Raw genomic sequence first — 22,179 nt, forward strand, 5'->3', positions numbered from 1 at the left:
CTCAGGCTGAATATTAAGCTAACAAGCTAAGTATTTAGCACTAAGCTAAATACTTTGCTACAAACTAAATATCTAGTTAGCAAGCTAAATATTAAGTTAGGCAGCTTAAAATTGAGCTTTGAGCTAAATATTAAGTATTTAGTATGGAGGTAATTATTTAGCTTTTCAAATTAAAGCTAAACTTAATGTTTAAGTTTATTATCTGAGAGGAAATGGAAAACATTGTCATAATTTCTAAAAGTCTCTAGATTAGGGCTGTTTTAATAATCTGGATTATTATGACTGAATGTTTCTCTGGAATTATTTGTGAGCAGCAAATCGCCGCCGTTCCTTTGAATTTGAGCTGAACCACATAAACGGGTCGGAACCAGTAAACTAATTAAACTGGGCTGACAGTGGAGCTATAAGGACATTTAATAAACATTTAATATTTATATCAGACGATCCTGAATATGAGAAATCCTCCTTTTAATCTGCTGGTTTTAAGCTCTGATCTGAAAATGTCTCGTTTCGTCGTTTTTGTTCCTGCATTTTGAATTTATTGGTGTTTAAACTTGTTTATTGGGTATTTTTGGGCCGTTTGCAGTCAGTCTGCAGTGAACCGCCGGCCTCCTCATGGACTCGCCGTCACCGTCGTCGCAGCTCCTCCGCCTCGCCTTAAACATGCAGCAGCATGCGTGGCTCTGATTGGCTGAGGACTTTAAAGGCTCTCTGTGGTTTTCTGTTTTTGTCTGGATTGAAGTCAAACTTTATGGATTCTTTGAGGCGAACGCAGCTCAGTTTACCATCCACTCATCTGCAGTTTAAAGTGTCATCAGGTTTTTTCTTCTACTGAACTTTAACGTGAAGGAATCTAAAAACATGCAGCAATTAAAAGTTTATAAACCTCGAAGGTGAAGCTGCGCCATGCTGCCAGCTGGTGGCGCTGGTTTGCATCTGAGACCTGCTGGATCAGATTCCTGAGTCAGGTTGGATGGAGAATATCTGTTAACATCAGGTGGATTCAGGTCTGGACTTTGACTAGGCCATTGTAACCCATGAATCTGCTCTGATCTAATCCATCCCATAATATCTCTGGCTGCTTGTTGAAGCCGGTTTTCCTGCTGGAAGGTGTGTGTGATCACAGCTTGTTCAATATGTTCGCTGCGTCTCGCTAACGGCGTCTCGCTAACGGCGTTTCGCTAACGGCGTCTCGCTAACGGCGTTTCGCTAACGGCTAGCTCCTGAATTTTAGTGACAGCTCTCTGCTGCCACCACCTGGTAGGTCTAGTTCTGTCATGTTAACTGAGCCGTGTTGCGACTCCAACAGTTTTATTCAAATATTGCTGCAGTATTTTGGAAGCTGTATGGTTTTATAGGTTGGACGACTCTTATTATTATCCATCTGGTGCCAAGCAGCTCCTGATACGCAGCTGTTACGAGCTGATTTCATTCTGTACGAGTTGACAGTAAAAATGTTTAAAATTTTAATATTTTAATTTTAAACATTAATTTTAAACCTGAAAACAATGTAAATACAATAAGATATTTTTTGAAAGTAATTTTTTTCATGCTGTATTGATGTTTGTGTATTTTATTCAAGGGACTGGGATCTATGCATCAGTAATCGGCTAGTAAGCCTGTTCTGGGATCGATTGCTAGTGGCTCCTCGTATCATTTATCATTTGCCGTGATAAATTTCTTATCATGACAGGATTTCTGCTTTCTCTTTGTCACAATAAAGTACAATTAATGGTGTTTAAATGTATAAATTATCACAAAATATAGAAATAATATTTTATTTTATATTTTGTGCTGTAGTTCCTCCATTCTCCACTGGGGGTTTTCGTGCTCTGGTTTTTCTGTCTCCAGTATTTTTCAGGCAGTAACAGCAGCACTTTGTCACCTTGATGTCGTCGTTGTTAGTGATGATATAAACTAAATATTTAATGTTTTTCTCTCTCCATCGTTTTGTCTGCTGGTTTTTCATCTGAGACGTTTTTCTCTGAGTCGCAGGAAGAAAACAACAATAGATCCGTTTACTGAGGAAAATAACAGTAACGGAGTAACTTGAATCGGTAACTGTAATCTGATTACTGGAGCAGGAATTGTCATGTGTTAGATTACTAGTTACTGAGTAATAAATGAGGACGTCCGTCTGTCCTCATGTCCACTCTGTCCCTGGAAGAGTTTTACTGAACCGTCGCCTGGTTTGGGTCTTTTCTACTCAACCTGCTGCTGGCAGAGGCGTGTGTGTGTGTGTATGTACGTACGTGTGTGTGTGTGTGTGTGTGTGTACGTACGTACGTGTGTGTGTGTGTGTGTGTACGTGTGTGTGTGTGTGTATGTTCAGTCTCCTCTGAGCTACTTTCATCGCCAGTTTGATTTATCTAAGGCTCTTTAAATGGAGGGAAAGTGGAGGGAGATTATTCCATCCTCTCTCTCCTCGACCTCCTTTTCTCCTCCTCTTCCTCTCTCTCCTCCTCCTCCCTGTCCTCTTCCTCCTCTTCCTCTCTGTGTTTGCCCAGCAGAGCTGCAGCAGCAGACGGGTGGTGGACGCGCTCGTCTTTGTGTGAATCGGGAAACAAACTCTGAGGGAACACAGAGAGGATTTCCTCTTCCTCCATCTCCGTTTCTCTCCCTCTTTTCTTCTTCTTGTTTTTCCACCTGAGCAACGGAGGAGAAAAAGCCAACTATTTTTGCCGCCATTTTGTCCCTCCTCTCTGAGTCGCATGACAGAAACAAGCTCCTCCTCCTCCTTCTCTTCCTCGTACGTTTGTGTTTTTCCTGTTTTTCTGTGACTTCGATGCGACGAAGAGCAGCTGGAGGATTAACAGGCTCTGATTCCTGCATGAATCTCTGAATCTGAGAAACTCGGCTTCGGTTGGACCCACGTGGCGAAAGCAGAGAGACACGGACGGACGAAGACACAGACGGACGAAGACCCAGTCGGTCGGTATCTTGGTTGAACGTTTCTTCATCTGAGGGAAGAAAGAACCTTGGTGGTGATTTATCCAGAGGACCTGAATCCTCCCAGTTCGAGGACGACCCTGAGACGACCCGCAGACGACCCCGAGACGACCCGGAGGCGACCCGGAGGCGAGACGATGCTCTGGTCTCCCAGACTCTCGCTGTCCAACTTCCATGTGAAGCTAACGGCTAAAGGACTTTTCCGAAACCTGCAGCTTCTGTCAGGATGCAGGAAGAACACCGTGGTGTTCCACGCAGGTCTGGACCCGGCCGGCCCACCATCCAACCACCATCCAACCACCATCCAACCATCATCCAACCATCATCCAACCACCATCCAACCATCATCCAACAACCATCCAACCATTGTCCAATCGTCCAACCACTGTCCTGTGTCTCATCCTTTTCTCGTCGTCCTCTTCTCTGTCACTTTCATAGATTACAGCACTTCCCAGTTTGACCCAATTCACCCCAGTTTGTCCCAGTCTGTTTAATTTTGCCCCAGTTTGTCCCAGTCTGTCCCAGTCTCCCTCTGCCTTTCGTTCCCATAGCGACCGCCTCCCCATCCTGTGGGCAGAGCTTAAGGCGCCACACCCGGCGACTCGATCCACGTCGTTTTGGTTGATCAGGTCGTTGTTCTTAAATCTGTTTGAGTTTCCTTCCTCTCATCTTCATCATGAACCAGCCATCCTCTTCCTCTCGCTGTTTGTGATGTCGGTCTAACCCCAAACCTCCAGCCCTTCCTCCTCCTCCTCCTCCTCGGCAGCCATTGTTGCCTGCAGTATTGTGTGGCTCGTCCCTTTAGCTCTGCCTGTCAGTTGTGTTCACACAGACGAGCGTGGACGCTTTCTGCACGAGTGGCTCAGCAGCGAATAAAGATGGCCGCCGGCTGATTCAGTGGCGCCGTGTGACCCGCATATGAACAGGACGCGCTCCGTCCTTCGGCTCCACTCCTCCTCCTCTTCCTCAGTAACCGCTCTGGAGAAAACAGAGTTTCTGTTTCTGTTCAGAGAAATCTGAGGAGCCAAACAGTTTTCATCTGATTGGCTAATCTCTGGGCGGCCATGTTTAATCCCAGCTCTGGACCTGGAGGAAAAAAAACCCAACTCAATACATTTGAGAATAATTTACAAAATTTTATTTTTAAAATGCATTTTTTTCTTTACATTTTTAAGATGTGTTCTTTTCTTGCAATAATATTGGAACAAATTTCTCTCCATAGTTTTTTAAACCATTTTAAGGTGTAGATGAATCTTAATGTGAAAATGGCCTCAGTTCAGACATTTCTTTATATTCTAAAGCACAGATTATTGACTGTGTTGTGTCTGGTGCCCTTTGACCCCAAAGTAAAGCAGTACATGCTGCGTCTGCCTTTTAGCTAACCCAGTTTAAACTGAACCAGTTTGGAAAAAGATCCAATAACCTGCGTGATTTGCTCTTTATTTAATAAACTACATGTAGAGTCGCCACCAGAGGGCAGCAGTGGTTGCATTACGCTGGTAGACCATTACCGAAGCGTCCTACCGCGAGCTGAGGTCAGAGGTCAGCTTGTGGTGTCACCTGGTAGAAAGTTGGTTGCTTGTAGTTCTGCGTTTTAGCCACTAGGTGCCAGCGTTTCTGACAGGTTGGACCTTTAACCTCACTGGTTGAATCAGTCAAATATTGATGCTAAACAGAAGATTTAAAGGGCCGGTATCATGAGTTTTCCAGGCACATGGCGGCCATTTTATAGCACAATCATGTAACTATGTTACCGTCAGTTTTTATTAAAATGCAATATGTGTCAAATATGACCTAAAAGATATTTGACTTCCTGATTTAATGGCTTGAAATTGGGTCTCTGTTTCTTTAAAAGCTCCGGCTCTCTCTGAAGCTCCGCCTCCAGGAAGTCGTCCCAACATGGCTCCTCCATTAACCCTTTAACATTTTTACCAGTGTTGCTCTGAGCAGCAGTTCCTGTAATGAGCTCAGCAGGTGTTGCTAATTGCTGCTGGCTAGTCTGAAGGAGTGGAGTGGGGGAGGAGCTTCGGCTCAGAGGCGGGGCTAAGTCCACCAGGTGTTTAGAAGCTGACTGGTTGCCATGGAGATTAAAGGATTTCCAATGAGGGAAAAACATTAAAATGATGGAAAGATAAAAACATTGATTTTACTCGATACCGGCCCTTTAACTGTAAACTGGATCTTTAAGAAATTCTGGTTCTGGACGGTAAATCGTTGTTTATTCTGGTCAGAACCAAATATTTCAGATCTGATTTCATGTTTCTCATCCAGATTAGTGGTTAATTCCACCATCTTGAACATTTCATCTGGATTAAGAGCCGTGTTCCATCTCGTGTTTGGACCGCTCCGGCTGGGTTCTGGCCCAGATGGACCCGGTTCTGTTCAGAGCGCCTCCTCTCTGGGAGGATTCGTCCAGCTGAGCGCGGCGGCACGTGTTTGGCTGCCGCTGCGTGTTTTCTGGGTCGGGATCCACAGACCCGTTTCCCCGCTGGATGTAGGTCAGGTTAGTCATCCAGCTGCAGCGGTTCAGCTGAGGCGGCCCGTAATCTGCTGCTGGATTATAATCCACGGCCCAGAACAGGTCGTTACGCTGGAGATGTTCTTTTGTTTTCAAATCTGAAGCTGCTAGTTCAACATTTATATAATTTTTATTTTATATTTTTACACTGAAATGTAAAAATCAGTTTGATCTAAATTATTTTTAAGATTTAATGACATTAATCCCTGAATGTTAAAATAACCTTCCTACAAATCAACCAGGTTTTCTAACCTCAAGGTTTTCTCTTATAATTGGTGAACTTATGATTTTTAAGTTGAAACAAATTTATAAATATATATGAACTGAAATAATCTGTTATTGGAGCAGATTTTAGAAAATTAGACTTTCACTGCAGAAAACTGGGATATTAAAGAAATTTATTTTTCTTGAGTCAGAAACTTGACTATCCAATCTTTTTTTCTCAGCAGCCGGGTCACCGATAAACCCTCTTCGCGGTGGAAACTGTCACTGAGGAAAGAAGTTGAATATTTTTTAGTTGAATTTAAACTTTCTCAGAACATTTTGAAACAAACTTAAAAAGCCAGGTTGCAGTTTGGAAACGAGACTGAACTGGACGGTTCTGCTGTGACGTCACATCTGGAGGGGAATCAGGGATGCTTGTCATCCTCACTGAAGTATGGAGGTGGCAGCGTCATGCTGTGTGGTGCTGATTTACTGCAGGAAGAAAAAACAGATTCTCTCATTATTGAGCCTTTTGGGAAACTGAAATAATTTATTGTGAGTTGAAACCAGAGACGTTTGGTTCTGATCCAGCTTCGGACCGGAGGAACAAAAACTGGCCGTGTCTTTTTATCAGGCGTATGTAAACTTCTGGCTCTCCTTCTGTCGTCGCCGTGCAGGTAAAAACCAGGACAGAAAGGAAGCTGTTGCTAGGTAACCATTCAGTCCGGTCGGATGCAAACGGGTCACGGAGAGCACGCCTGTTACTACGGTAACAGGGGTGCAGTAAGAGCTGTGTTTCCGCCTGCAGTCGGATCATCCAGCCGCTCCATTTGCAGGAAGTTCTGAACGGTTCTGATCGTACTGGGTCCAACAGAACCAGAACAGTAACAGTGATAATAATAGTAGCTAATGGAACCTTAATGCTGCAGACGAACCGTCGTTTAAAGGTTCATGAAGGAGAAGCAAAGTGTTTAAAGCTGAAGGTTCATCTGATGTTTCTCCTCTTCCTCCTGACCTTCCTCCTCTTCCTCCTCCTCTCTGTTTTTTCTCGCTCTTCGTTGTGTTGGACCTGCATGCTAACTGTCTGGTTTCTCCTCCAGTCTGGGCTCAGCAGCTCTGCCTTTCAGCCAGAGAGGCTCCAGGTACAAACTCACCTCAGCACACCTTCCTACATGAAGTCCTTAAACCTCACCTGTCCAGGTTTCATGCTTTGATCCGGACTGGATCATTATCCAGGTTTTCTGAAGCTTTTTGTGAAGATTACAGTAAAATCTGTTGATCAAAATGGATCATAATTTTAATAAGACTGGAACATTTTTCCCATCAACAAACTCAAACTTTATATTTTCACACAGATTTTCCATCAGTTTAGAAATAAAACATCAAATTTATTCAGAACCAACAAACTGAATCAATCATCTGCTTTACTATTAGCAGAACTAGTGTTTATGGTTCATGCTTTATAGTTAGCGCAGCTAGCTTTTCAGTTAGCGTGCCCAGAGCCACCATTGCTCATCGATCACAACAGGAACAGCAGAAAAGCTGCAGCTCGTTATGAAAACCTGCTGATCTTAACTGGTGATGGTTTATGGTTCATATTACAGAGATTTCTGGATGTCAATGTGTTTCTCTGTTCATTATAAAAAGGTTTCTTTCTGCCACAACAAACTCAAACTTCATATTTTCACACAGATTTTAAATCAAAGGTGTGTTATTAAATCTGACGGCTCTCCTCTTGAACGTCTGGTCCGGTTCTGACCCGGTTCAGATGCTGGGATGAAACCATTAGTAAATGATCAATTAGGATTGATTCACATTGATCCTAAAATAACCAAACCGTAGAGAAACGGCAGGCTTGCGTCATGTTGTCCTGCTCAGCGGCCGCCAGCAGGGGGCAGTGTTTGCCTGAAACTAAAGGAGACGCTTCTCAGCTTTTGACTTAAAGTCTTTGGGTTTCTGCTCCTGAGGCAACAGAAATGATCATCGGCTCTGTTCCGGTCACTAGCCACAGGAACGCAGATCCCAGAGGAGTGAGAGGTCTCACTCTGCTTCTGATTTAGAGGAGGAAACCTGCAGCTTGATGCTAAAGATGGAGAAACGTTCACCGCTCTTCCAGTGTCAAACGTTTATTTGCATTTAAAGTTTATCGATAAGTTCTTGCATTATTATGATAACATCATATTACTGGAAAATGGTCTCAAAACAACAATATTATCATTTATGGGAATAACTTCTGGGACAATTAATAGACCTCTTATTGTGACAGGCCATTTAATCTCATTTTAATTGAAAGCTATATGTTGACAAGATAAACATTTTTATTTCAAAAATCCTTTTTTCTGCTAAATCCTTGAATAAACAGACAAATATATTTATTGGTTTAATCTGTTATTTTTGTTATAAAACACCAGATTGGTGCAAAAAGCTCAGAACTGGTGGGTCTGGTTAATAGTTGTTTTACTCTATTCTGTTGTTTTTCTCTGAAATATCAAACTGTGACAAAACATCTTAGCTTTAGTTCTACTGGTTTGTTTGGTTCTGATCCAATCAGCTGCTGTTGGACCTGTTAGCTTTTGGTCCTGCTGCAGGAATAAATCAGTCCGGTCCAGTTTCACGTCGTTTGAAGCTCAGATATCTGAAGACGGCTGCAGTTTCCACCCGGCCGGTGAGTCAGAACCAGAACCCAGAGGAGCTGACGGTCGATCGGTAAATGGATGCATTCAGAGGAAGCGCTAAATGTTTCTGCTCTGGTAATGGACTGCTTAATGTCGTCCATAATTACCTCGGTCTCCCATCATGCATCTGTGTGAGCCTGAGCAGTGTGGGGCGTGTCTCCTCGGAACCAGGCGGGTCGGCCGTGTTGTTTTCTCTCTCATGTCTGGAGGAGGAGTGTTTGGGTTTGTGCGGACGCCATGCTGAACGTTTCTCGGACGCTAACGCCTCGACGTTCTCTTGCAGTGGACAAAAACAAGCCGAGGGAGGCGCCGACGAGACCCGCGAGCGGCGGCTCCCAGATCACCACTGGGAACCAGCAGAACCTCCCAGCTGAGCCGGTACGTCCAGCAGCACCGCCTCCTTTGGTTCCGATCGAAGGATTTTGTCTAAATCTGAAGTTTTCTGTCCTCAGGTACCAGATGTTCTGAACGCCAACAGCCCAGTAACACCAGCTCTCCCAGTCCCATGTCCTGATGGCTCCAGCGCCACATCCGGGTCCGCTGCACCCACCGGTCCGGGGCTCAAAGCCAGAACCGGGTCACGGTCCAGCCCTAAACACGGGCTCCGGCCGCAGCACGCATCCCGACCTGGAGCGGCGCCGGCGAAGCAGAACCAGAACAAAGAGCAGGCGGAGAGGAAGAACCAGGCCATCGTCCAGCTGAGGAGGCTTCTGGTCCAGGGGAACCGCAAGGTGGAGGCGCTGGCCGCTGTCATCCAGCATCTGTTCTCTGAGGTACTTCTGTTTGCACCATTCCTTTAACTAATGTTCCTCTGAAAATGACCCGAAACAAAGTTCTGGGCTGAAACTGGGAAGAAAAGCTGCCAAAGTCCAAAGAAAGTCCAAAGACATTCTGACTGAGGAGTTTTTAACGGTTAGAGGTTGTTTGGATTGTTTGATGTGAAGTTTTATGCGTTCTCCGGCGTACTTGGCGACCCGTCATGAATCCACTCCAACTCCTCCAAGAACGGACCGGTCAGAATCCGCCGAGGTGGTTTTCTGCTTCCTGGGTCTAATAATCGTTTGAGATGATCCAGATGGATTCACAATCAGCATATGTTTTACTAGCATGTTAGCTTCTCCACCTTCCAGGACCAAACTGACTTTCCAACAAGCTCACAGACAATAGTTACGTTGTTTTTACCGTTGGTAAGGAGCCTTTCCATTGTACCAAAGTTGATTGGTCAAACTGGTATACGGAAACATTTTCCTGTACGAATCCTGCCAACATCGCCGAGTTATCACCACGGGAAGATTAATCAAATCTATTTTGCCTGGTTTCTTCTGAGCAGGGTGAGTTTGGTTACCAGTTTGGTTTGTAGTTCTAGTCTGGTAACATTGTAAACGCAGCCCATACAGTCTGGGTTATAGATCTATAGAGCGATGGTACACACCACACTAATCCTGCCAACAAAGCCAAGTTATCATGATTGGAAAACTAATGAAATGAGGAGAAATCTGGAAACTCATTTTCTGAAGGTTTTTTGTTGGAACCCCTTAGCATCCAGCTAAGCATCATGTTGACCTGAGTTCAGTGCTGACTCCTCAGAGCTCACCTGGTTTCCTGCCTGGATAACCTCTGAAGGTAAATATCAGTTTGCAGATTCTGATCCACCTCAGCTGACTCCCTGAGAGGTAAAGAAGCTCGACAACAATCCCCTCCAGATTGAATCCTTCAGTCCGGTTCAGTCCGGTCCGGGCCGCTTCAGGACCTTCAGGTGAACATAAAACCGACCGCACAATTCAGATTCTGCTTCCAGGCTGCAGGATCCTTCTCACTGCTGAAGATGAACCACTGATCCATCCATCATCTCCTGCCCCGTCACTCAGGAACAGAAACCGCACTTCCTCTGGAGGCAGAGCGTGACCTCTGACCTGAAAGGGTCTTTTAGCTGGTTTCCAGCTGGGAGCTGACAGGATCTTTGTCATCTGGAGTTTTTGCAGCTTGGTGATTGCTGAGCCGCTGCAGATTCCTAACCTGTCACATTTGACTGCATTCAGATGTTCCCAAACAGAGGAGCCTCTTCCGGCCTCCTTTCTGTTCCAGGTGAATGTGTTTGGGCTCGTTAGTCACAGGTCGGTCCAACCTGAGCTAATTGAGTGGAAACCATCAGATATCTGTTCCACGCCTCCCTGCCCTCCGGCGGTCTGAACCGCAGCAGCAGCAGCAGCAGCCTGTCATTAAAGCGTCGGTAGGTGATGGAACGGGTTTCTGCTGAAACGCAGCGCGATGATGGACGTAGTGGCAACAACCAGGCTGAGATTAACCTGAGATGCTCTCTGAGTGAAAAACTTACCGATCCAAACCCACAAACCTTCATTCCTGGGTCACAAACCTTCCCTTAAACTGGCTTCCAACAGAGCTCAACAGGCAAGGTTTTCTTTTTCAGTCTGGTTCTTGTGTAAAAACCCAGTTTGCTCTGATTTCTTTGGTTGAGTTGATGAAAAATCCCACAGATAATTTAAACAGACAGAAATCATCTGTAGCTAAGAAGGAAAATTAGACTTTTTGACAAGAAATGATTTGCCAAAAACATCAACTTTTCCTGATTTCATCATGTTTTTCAACACCTAGTTGTTGACAACATTTACCTGGTGGATCATCATTAGATCCCAAACTCGTCTGTTCACTGATTGCTGCTTTAAAATGTTGAAAAAGACACAAATATTCTCTGAGAGCCTCTGAAACGGCAGATGGTTGATTATGAAAACATTTTCTGAACAACTGAAGGTAGAGCAGTAGTGACACACTTTCACTAATTTTGCTAACGCTGCGGGCTAATTTTTCACTTAGCGCTTTAGCGAACTTTGAGAACGATTAGCGCACTTAGCTTCCCCTGAATTAAGTTTTCCAGATAAATTCTTCATTTGCTTGGCTTCTTTGTAAGCTTTCAGTTTAAGAAAGTTCAACATCTGTTTTGAAATTTTGGTAGCTAAACAATTATTTTCATGCTCTTATTCTGAAGTCTGTTTGTGCCGCAGTTCCATTTCCTTCGTTTTTCAGAGAAACTTTATTGAGAAAATGACAAGTTGACAACAAACGAATGAATGAGTCTTACAGGAGAGTACAACTCTCACCTAAACAACCAGGCTGTTGATTAAACAAAATCATGAAAAAATTCACATGTACGGATTCATAGTTCCCACAAATCTGAAGCGGAAGTGATCGGCGCCGCTGAACCGCCATGTTGGTAGGCAAGTGCAGCACAAAGCATTGATGAGCCACGACTTCAAGACCAACAGAAGCAAAGTAGAGAACTCAAAATGTGTAATCCAGTAATAGTTGTGATGTTGCCTCCTGACAGCAGGTTCATAGTTATAATCTATAATCGATCGGATCCTGACCTCAGCTCCCCTCACCATCTTCTGCAGGGCATCAACTCCCAATCAGCTCCGACTTCCAGGCTGGTTTGAGTCTGAAAAAACCAGCCAATCAGCTGCAGGCTGCTGATTGGCTGCTGCAGGCTGATTCTGGCTGCTGATTGGCTGCTGCAGGCTGATTCTTACTGCTGATTGGCTACTGCAGGCTTATTTTGGCTGCTGATTGGCTGCTGCAGGCTGATTCTTACTGCTGATTGGCTACTGCAGGCTTATTTTGGCTGCTGATTGGCTGCTGCAGGCTGATTTTGGCTGCTGATTGGCCGGGAGCAGCAGGATCTCCACATCCTGGATGCAGAAGCTGATCAGTAAATATTTGCCTTGCTCTGACTAATAAAAACAGCCAGATGAAGGTTAAAAGTGTTCCTCGGAGCAGTTTCCTGCTGGAACCTGTTCCTGCTCCGGTTCTGTTGATCCGAGCCGCTGGGCTGTGAATAATCACACCGTCAGCTCTGATCCTCCCCAGGGGATTCATTCTGATAGTTTCTGTCTCTGGATGTCAGGACGAGCCGTCAGCGCCGCGTGTTGCAGTGAAAGTCGATCATTATCTCGACCCGACCCGCATTCAGACGAGTCGGCGTTGTTATGCAACCGAAGGCTAATAAAAATTCCTTCGTGTGTCCGGATAACCTTCCTGATTCTGCAGCAGCGTGTTTTCTCTGAAGCCTGGAGTTTTACCTGATCTGCTGCTGCAGGTTTCCTGCAGAACCGCAGCAGAACCTGGCTGGGCCGGCACTGCGACTCCTGCAGGAAAATGATTCTCTGCTGCATTAAGGCAGTCTGATCTGCTTCAGCTCGTCTCTTGGGTTCAGTGAAATCTGTCAGCAGCAGAACCAGGACTGAGCTGATGATGTGCTGAACGTTTCCGGGTTCAGGCCCGTTAGAACCAAACGCTGCATGAGGAGCCAGTGATCAGCATTTAGTTCTGTTTTATTGTGATTTTATGACTTTCCTGTGATTTTATACAGTATGTGGACTTTCAGTCGCACCAGACTTTCCTCTTGTCATTTTCACATTTTCTATTTTTGCCCGTCAATTTTTAAATGATAATTATGACGTAATCTATTCAGTTGCATTTAGTTTTCATGCAGTTTAATATTCAACAAGCTGAACAGAGAATCCAAATCAAATCTCACATGAAGCAGAAACAAAAACCAGCCTGTGGCACCAGCAGCTGATGATTATAAAACATGAAATGAATCCACTTTATGATCGACTCGGAACAAACATCTTCCTCCTGGTCTCATCCGTTATTAGATCGATCCTAAAAATCCAGCCGGACCCGGACCGAGCCCGCAGACGGAACGTCTGAACCGGGTCCGACCCGACCGGTTATCGTTAGAGGCCTGAGGTTGAATTAAACCTGAATCATTTTACTGCTTTTGTTTTAGAAAACCATGAGAGTAATCAGGATCCTTGTCCTGTTTGAGGCGTCCAGCTCTGCTAAACGCAGGATGAGGGACTGATGGAGGCGGGTTGCAGCTTCTTACCCTCTAATTAACTTGTAAACTTTTCTTTCTTTCCTTAAGGTAAACTCCTGTACCTATAACTATAAACTGTAACTATAAATAGATCATCAGAACATGGAGTTCTGTCTGGTTAAAGAAACGCGACCCGACTTGTCCATCAAACAAATGATTTTGGTCTCACTGTTTAAATTGGCCCTTTAGTTTTCCATCTTTGTTTCTGTATGAATTTAATTTGCTTCATTTGTCACAACTTTTCTTTTTGAGTCACCAGAGGCTCTGAACGTTTCTGAATATAGTGAGAAAGTTTGGGAGTTAGCAGCAGTGCTGCAGGTTTTCCAGTGGAACCGTCCATCCTGAACTGGATCATTGGACCAACCAAAACAAAGATCTTCTCTCAGAGACAGATGACTCATTGAATCATCAGGTTGGCTCCATCATGGCTACCAGTTTCCCTCCCACTCATCACCTGACAGAAATTAGTGTGAAATAAACTTTGAGGCGGTGAGAGAGGAATTCCTCCAATGCAGACTCACCGGTTTCAGACGAGGCGCAGCGGGAATAACCGGCATTCCTGCGGATCCCGGCTGCAGGAGGAGGGACAGGTAGGAGGGGAGGAGCGGCCGCGGCTTCACAGCTTCACAGCTTCACTGCTGCTGCTCGCTGAAACATGGGAACCACGGAGAGCAAAGCCCCGGTCCGGTCCAGCCGGAGCCTCCAGAACCGGCGCAGCAGGAAGCGGAAGGTGGGTCCGGTTCTGGTCGCAGTTTTTAAGGGAAACTCGGAGGCAGTTCTCCTGATTTCAGATTTCCAGCTGTTGTCATAAAGTCTCTGGGTTCTGGTCGGGATCAGGATGTGGGACGGACCTGCTGCTCTTTCATCTCTTATCTCTGAGTTGATCTGAGACGCTTTGTTTGGATTCCCGCCCGACCAGAACCAGATCTCTATCGGGTTCTGGAGAGAAGCGGCTCTTCATGCATGAAACGTGGTTCCGATGTTTCCTGAGCCGTTTCATGTTTACGAGTGTAAACAGAGAAACCGGGTTTAATGGCTGATCCATTTCAGGAGCAGAGGTTCTGCTAGAACCCGGTCAGAAATGATGCAACGAAAACAGAAACAAAGAATATTAAAAATGGATTTCCTCTTCCTTCAGCAGCTCAAACTTTGTGGCAGGAATGTTTCGGGTCAGAGAAGTAATCTCCTGCAGCTGAAATGAGTTCTGTCGGTTCGGTTCGGGTCGGCAGCGTGGAGCTGTTGTGTAAACAGATCCGGACACGGCACCGCTCTGCTGTGGAAACATTCACCGGTTCCTGATGGTTTTAATCTGGAAAACTCAACAACGTCTCATCACGACTTTTTGGATTCTGCTGCGTTTTCACTGAAACTGGATCCAGTTCAGGACCGGAGCGGATAATTTAAAACAAACTGATGGATGGATTATTTCATCCTCAAGATTAAATGATTAGATGAACTAATAAAAGCTAAACTAAAATAGCCAAGTGAATGTGGGCTGAGATAAACTCTGTAATGTTACGGTTGACTAAACTAAGAAAAGATAAGCTAGCTTAAGCTAAAAAAAACACGAGTTAAGGAAGGTTAAACGAGCTAGGCTAAAGTAAGTAAGGCTAATGTCATGTAACTTAAGCTAAAGTACAGAAAAATAAATAAGAAAAGATTAAATAATGTTACAGCCAAGATAAATCATAATCCTGTCTAATCCTATTTAATTCAATCCCAACTGATGTAGGTTAAGCTAAGTATAGCTAAGCTAGCCGAAGCTAAAATAAGAGTTAGGCAGGATTAAAATAGGCTGATCTTTTTTCCTTTTTTAAAATAAGGTGATCTAGGCTTAACTAAGTTAGACTAAGCTAATTAACAAAGGTAGCCTAGCATAAGCTAAAGTACAGGAAAATAAATGGAGAAAAGATCAAATAATGTCAGTCAAGATAAATCACAGGTTTGCTAAACCAAGCTTAAGTAATCCTATTTAATAAGCTAATATGGGCTAAGCTAACCTGGGTCGAATAAGCTAAAATAAGAGGCTATAATGTAAGAGGCTAAGCTAATCTAAGCTAAGATATGTTAAACTAAGTTAAAATAAGCCAGATTAAACTCAGTAACTTTAACTAGACCAGAATAGCATTAAACTAGCCTATAAGTTTTAAAATACAAATTAATATTAGGATCTGAGAAAACTAGATTGTACTTGGCGTTAGCTAAACTGAACCAAGCTAAACAGAAGTTAAGCTAAGTGTTTTTAAACTATTTTTTTAAATACATTTTTGAGAACAATCTAAGAAATCTGGTTTGTGTTTTAATATAATTAATTAGGTGGAAAACCAAAAAAACTTCAACAAAAACTGCAACTTCACTGAACAGTTAAAATGAAGAAGATGATCAACCATCTGATCTCTTCATGTGTTCACATTTCCCAAATAATATTTCCTAGTGAATCATGGAGTTAAAATTATATTTTCTGTCAAACAGTTTTTTTTTAATATATTTTGTTATTTTGCCACAAGAAGTCTTCTAATAAATAAAAGTGTGCAGCCTGCCTTTAGGCGACTAAAATGGTAAATAATGTTTAAACACATTTTTCCTGTAAGTAGAATAAAATGAAATCACTTTGTGGGCTGATGATGAGCTGCAGACGTTCAGCGTTTCTCCGGCCTCTCACCGGCTCTCCTCTGTTTTCTCTGCAGCGAGAGGAAACCTTGAAGAAGAAGAAGGATCTGTCGTCGGAGCTGGAAAAGCTCAGAGCGGACCTGGGTAAGAGCGTCTCTACTGCAGCGTGCTCCGTCTAACCCCCTATTTGCATGTGAAACGCCGCAGGGCAACGGCTGCTGGCAGCGCTGAGAGTGGTGTTGTTGCAGCTGCTGCATGCAGGCTGCGACCTGCAAACATGGAGTCATCCGCAGCTTTATGAGCGCATGAACATCTTCAGCATCAGGGCAGAAAACCTGCTAAACGCAGCACATGCTTTTATTTTGATAGAGCCCACATGGATTTCCTGATCAGAAGGATTTAGAAAAATATAACAATGCAAATAATCCCACTAATAAGAGTTTATTTACCGTAGTCAGTTATTTTTAATAAAAGCAGCAGCCAAATATGATATTAAATACAAAGTGACACTTTTTATTGAAAAGTGTTTATTCTTTATTTTCTCCTTTGGTAGATTAAATTATTTTGAAGTTTACATCAAGTTTTTAAAGCAAACTGGAATCAACACTTTAAATTTGATATTTAAAGACAACCAACAAAAATAAGTTTAATTATTTTTCCTTTGGTGCATAAATCCAGATTTGATGATTTAATTATTCTGAATAACAAAACCCAAATTATTAATTTAAGAAGAAAACCGAAAAAGGAAATAAAACATTTAAGACTGAGACGGTGTGGGAAACTGGGTCAGACAGAACCAGGCAGCAGAAATAACCGACCGGGTCAGGAATAAGAGCATCGCCATGGCAACAGATGGTTTCCTCCCGGGTTTATGAACGAGTTCTCCTGGTTTCTTTAAGATTTAACTGCTCTGACAGCAGCGTCCCGCAGACGGTCCATCTGCAGCCTTCAGGTTTCTCCAGTTAGAACCGTTCTGGTTCCACTGGTTCTGATGGTTCTGCCTCCTGCATACTGGTTTAGGTAACTAGTGTTTCATGTCACACTAACTGATGTTTTCACACAAACACACAGCCAGAAGTAAACAAAAATTGTTGAAAGAGCGTAATTATACACTGGAAAGAAAATATATGAAACTTTGACTAGGCCATTCTAACCCATGAACCTGAACATCCCATAATATCTCTGGCTGGATGTTCAGGTGGTCTCTTGCCCGTAGCATGATGCTGCCGCCACCATGTACAAGAACAATGTGAGGCGGTTCAAAGGTGTGAATATTTCTGCATCGAAACACAAAAAACTCCAAAACTCTCAAAAAAACAAACTCAACAAAAAACGCTGCAAACAGGAAATGGAAACAAAAGGAAAAAAGCTTCAAATAACAAAAACAGCATTAAGTGTGAAACAGTGAAAACTCGCTCCACAAAGCAGAAGTCCTCCAGACCACTAGGGGGAGTCTGAAGTTGGTGATATTATGTGTTTATGCTGCTGTTCAATAATATTGTAAAAGACATGAAGCACAGCAAACATTTTCTTTCTTCCTGCACCTTCCTTCTGTGCGTCTTGTTTTTCCTGAGGTTTCGGTCCCAGATGGTGGTGTTTGTCTCCCCCTGGTGGTCTGGAGGAATAACGTTTAGTGGAGCGAGTTTGTAGCGTTTCTTACTCAGAGCTGCTGTTTTGGTTTCTATTTTTTGTGCTGGCATCAGTTTTTGTTTGTTTGGATTTTTGTGTTTTGGTGTTTACATCATTCATGTGTTTGGTGCATCTGTCGTCCACCGGTTCTGACCCGGTTCTGACCGAGCCACCTCAGCACAGAACCACAGATGAAGAGCGTCTTAACGTAAAATATTAAATATTGTATTTGTCTTATTTTTATTCATGTAACAAAATGAAAAAAACAAGTAAAAAATGAACCAATCAGAGAGCCAGAGGTGAGTCCAGAAGGTTCTGCTGCTGCCAGCCAGTCGGATCGCTACACGGCCAAGGAATGTAGAACCTGGAGCACACACACACACACACACCGCACACACACACACACACACAGTCGTGTTTTCATCACTTCACATTGACTTCCATTAATTTCTACAGCCTAACCCGTAACCATCACATATCTAACCACCAACCCAATAACAACAATTTCCTTCATGGGGACCAAGAAAATGTCCCCACAAGGATAAATGGTCCCCAAAACCCCACATTGTAGACAGAAGCAGGTCCCCATAAGGATATAAAAACCTGATACACACACACACACACACACACACACGCTGACTGTCGGGTTGATCAGAATCGACCCGTATGCAGCTTCCTGTAGAACCATCTCTGCGTTTGGTTCCTGCAGCTGCTTAGAACCCAAACCCGGTCCAGTTCAGGAACATTTGGCTCCATCAGAACCGGGTCGTTCATCAGAACCAGCCTCCGGTTTGGGTCAGCTGCTTGGTGTCTCCGTTGCCACGGTGACAGGCGTCCACACTGAGCTCCATTCAGAGCCGGCAGCAGCTGTCGCCCCCGGCAAGACGGCTCTGGGTCGCGGTTCTGGTCGTGTTGCTGCAGACGGATCAGAACCGGCGGGCCTGCGTGTGCCTGCATACCTCAGAGCTACTTCCAGATGTTCCCGGTTGCAGGGAGAAATCTCCCTGGAATGTCAGCAGCTCCGTGTTGTTCCCAAAAAAACTGCCGATTCCCTTCGAACCTGCCGTTGCCATGGTAACCCGGTTCCTGTTCCCGTGCAGCGGCGTCGGCGCAGCGCTGCCAGAACCTGCAGGCGGACAGGGAGGAGGTGCGGTCGAACCTGGAGGAGGCGCTGAGGAGGGCGGAGGAGCAGCACCAGGAGGAGCTGGTTCAGCTGGAGAACAGGTGAGAATCGAGCCGGACTCACCTGGAAACGTCAGGGTCAAAGTTCAAACACTGAGCTTCATTCAACATGAGAAACCTGCAGATTTATGAGGGGAACATCTGAAGATGTGGAGGAACCTGAGAACCTGCAGTGTCAGGGCCGGCCCTAGCTGTTTGGGGCCCTAACTGTTTGGGGCCCCAGCTGTTTGGGGCCCCAGCTGTTTGGGGCCCCAGCTGTTTGGGGCCCCAGCTGTTTGGGGCCATGTTTATCAAACTCCAGTGACCTGATTTCTAACCGTTTAGATCAGGGGTGTCAAACTCCAGTCCTGGAACCTTTAGATGAGCCTCTGCTGCAGCACCTGGACAGAATAATTAGGTCATTAAGGTTCTGGAGAACCGATCTACACCAGGAGGAGGTAATGAAGCCGTTTCATTCCAGTGTTTTGTAGCTGTGGCTCATCTAAAAACTGCAGGTCTGCGGCCCTTGAGGACTGGAGTTTGAGGCCCCTGGTCTAGATGCTCCAAAAATAAACAAATTACACTTTAATTACAGTAAAATTACACATCTTGACTTGAATTAAACTTTAAACAGAAATCCTTTTTTTTGTATAGATACAAAAATCTGTATAAAATACAGATGTTGAGTGTTGAGTCATTTTCCCCTGAGAAAAGCGAAAACACCAACCAAAGTTAGTATTGAAGGTCATTTTATATATTTTACTTATTTTAAAACATATAAAAAATGTCATAAATATGAGATAACTACAGGATATGTTAGCTTTCTGGAAATGAGGCTGAACATGCAGCCGCTGCCCCCTGGTGGCTGGGAGGAGAACCAGAACCAGAACCAGAACCTTCATCTTTCTTTGTGTTGCAGGTTAAAAAGTTTCTACCAGGCAGAGTGGGACAAAGTCCACCAGCTGTACCAGGAGGAGGCCGATAAATGTCGTCTGCTGATGGAGCAGCAGGTGAGAACGCAACGCAACCAGCTAACCGCTAACGCCGCGGCAGGACGCTAACGCCGCCATGTTGGTTGTGTCGCTCAGGTGGAGGAGCTGAGGAGCCGACAGGAAGTAGAGAGGAGGAAACAGGAAGAGAGTCACAGCCAGAAGATGGAGGCGGTGAAACAGGAGTACAACACTTCCATACAAGGTGTGTGTGTGTGTGTGTCTTTATGGGCGTGTGTGTGTGTGTCAGGTGACTCCCTCCTGAAAGCTAAAAGTTTTTTTTACTTCCTGTTTCAGAGCTGAGGAGAGTCCAGGTGACTGAACTGGAGGATCTGCAGAAAACGCTGATGGAAACTGAAACGTCGCTCGCTGTAAGAGCTACACCAACTGTTTCCTGTGTTGTTCCTCCAAAATAAGAGCATTGACAACATTCAGATAGCTATAAGAAACAAATCCCCAGTTCCACATCCATCCATGTTAGAGATTAGCATGGATTAGTGTGAATTATCACAGTGAGCACAGATTAGCATGGTTAGCATGGATTATCATAGTTAGCTTGAATTAGCATGGCTAGCATAGATTTGGACTAATGAGAATTAGCATGGTTAGCGCAGCTAGCTTTTCAGCAGGGACAGAGAAAATCAGACCTACTGACTGAGATTCTGTTGGTGGAAATATCAAAATATAAAATCTGGAGTGTTGAGGACAGAACCGGCAGGACCGTTTGGGTCAGAGAGGCGGCTCAGAACCAACGCCCCATCCTGTCTGTTTGTCCTGCAGGAGAAAATCTCGCTGCTGTCGGCTGAAAACGAGAATCTGAGCGAGAAACTGAGAGCAGAAGAAGAGAGGCGGCAGCGAATCCTGAGTGACAAAAGCCTGGTAAACGGCGCCGAACACACAGAACCCGGAACCGGGTCAGAACCGCTGATGTAAAGGAGGTTCATAGGGTCACTGAGCGGTTCTCTCCAGCTGGTGGCGCTGTCTTCATTCGCAGCAAAAATATTCAGGAATTTTTCTTTCAACTTTAAACCAGAATAAAAAATTGAAACTTTTTATAGATGAAATCAGGCGAAAGCTTCAGAACCAGAATCTGATCCTTTAAGACACGTGTCAAACTCGAGGCCCGTGGGCCAAATCTGGCCCATCATAACCATTTCTGTGGCCCTGGAGAGCAGAGTGGCCAAAGCTTTTGTCACTAAATCCGACCAAAATTAGCCACCGAAAAAGAAAATGACAAAAAACTGTAACTAAGCAAATAAAGTATCTCAATTTTATTACTTTTGTTATTCATTGCAGATCTAAAATTTAAAAAACGTTTGTGTCAACAGAAAGGCGTCTGGTTTTATTCTCAGTATGAAAACAGATTTGGTCACTTTTTTCAAAACACTCATTATACTGTATAGTTTTAATAAATGAAATAAAAGCTGATTTGACTTTTCAGTAAAAGTCTCTGGATAAACGAGATTTATTAAAACCTCATAAATATATATATATAAAATTACATTTTTCTGTCATATTAACATTTTACTTTGTATAATAATTTTACCCCAATAACCAATGAATTTGTATTCTTGAATGAAATGCAGCTGGGGCCGCACAGAATCAGTTCAAGGGCCACAAATGGCCCCCGGACCGCACGTTGGACACCCCTGCTCTCCAGTCTATAACTTAATGATAAAAGTTCTTAAATATTATTTAAACTCGGTTTATTTACATCAGTGTGAAACATGTTAAAAATGATTTTAAGAAGCTTTAAAGCCTGAAAACTTTTTATTACTTTGATGATCAAAATGTAAATATTTTCACATTAAAATTTTCTCACTACTTTTTTTATTAAAAGCTATTAAAGCAGTCAGTGTTCCTGTTTTCTGAACATGTTTTTGTTTCCAGACTCTCTGGTTGGATAATTATCCAGATTTCATGTTTAAACACCAAAATCAACATTTAAATTCAGTAAAAATGTAGAAGAAGATCATCCAGGTGGTTGTCTGTGTTGACTGCTGAACTCTGGCGCCCCCTGCTGGTCTGTGTCCAGAAGGATTCCCACACGCTTTACCTGGAGCAGGAGCTGGACAGCCTCAAGGTGGTGCTGGAGATCAAGAACCAGCAGCTGCACCAGAAGGAGAAGAAGCTGATGGAGATGGACAAGATGGTGAGCTGGGTGACCTCTGACCTCCAGCTGTGACCTCCAGCTGTGACCTTTAGCTGTGACCTTCACTGTGTTGCAGGTGGAGACGAACGTCCGGCTGGAGGAGTGTCTGAAGAAGGTGCAGCAGGAGAACGAGGACTACAAGGCCAGGATGGACAAACACGCGGCTCTTTCAAAGTAAGAGCCTCAGCTCAGCGTCGTCATCATCGCTGTGTTTGTGAGGAAGAGGAGGTTCTGTTTTCATCTCAGGCCGTTATGAGGGAGAACGAGACGTTTCCTAAATATTTAGCTTAGTAATTCATCATGTTGGTCTTTAGCTTTCTGGGTGAATATTTAGTTTGGAGCTAAAGTCTGACCCGGTTCTGCAGTCTGACCCGGTTCTGCTCTCTGTCGCCCCC

The 22,179-nt window shown here is 44.1% G+C and overlaps 1 protein-coding gene across 6 annotated transcripts in view; it reads left to right on the top strand.

Annotated features, from left to right (window-relative positions):
• Positions 1-22,179, top strand: part of LOC116719947 (microtubule-associated tumor suppressor 1 homolog) — a 40,110-nt gene that overhangs the window by 17,248 nt on the left and 683 nt on the right. For 5 of the 6 annotated variants that reach the window (XM_032562809.1, XM_032562810.1, XM_032562808.1 and 2 more), the window contains 10 exons: positions 8,630-8,724; positions 8,799-9,119; positions 15,931-15,997; positions 18,583-18,706; positions 19,563-19,653; positions 19,732-19,837; positions 19,930-20,003; positions 20,413-20,511; positions 21,668-21,784; positions 21,861-21,958. In XM_032562809.1, coding sequence (XP_032418700.1) covers positions 8,630-8,724; positions 8,799-9,119; positions 15,931-15,997; positions 18,583-18,706; positions 19,563-19,653; positions 19,732-19,837; positions 19,930-20,003; positions 20,413-20,511; positions 21,668-21,784; positions 21,861-21,958 — 1,192 coding nt within the window. The remainder of the gene's footprint in view (positions 1-8,629; positions 8,725-8,798; positions 9,120-15,930; positions 15,998-18,582; positions 18,707-19,562; positions 19,654-19,731; positions 19,838-19,929; positions 20,004-20,412; positions 20,512-21,667; positions 21,785-21,860; positions 21,959-22,179) is intronic. The other variant, XM_032562813.1, reaches the window with a different exon arrangement.

Source organism: Xiphophorus hellerii, chromosome 5 (assembly GCF_003331165.1).
Source record: "Xiphophorus hellerii strain 12219 chromosome 5, Xiphophorus_hellerii-4.1, whole genome shotgun sequence".
NCBI lineage: Eukaryota > Metazoa > Chordata > Actinopteri > Cyprinodontiformes > Poeciliidae > Xiphophorus > Xiphophorus hellerii.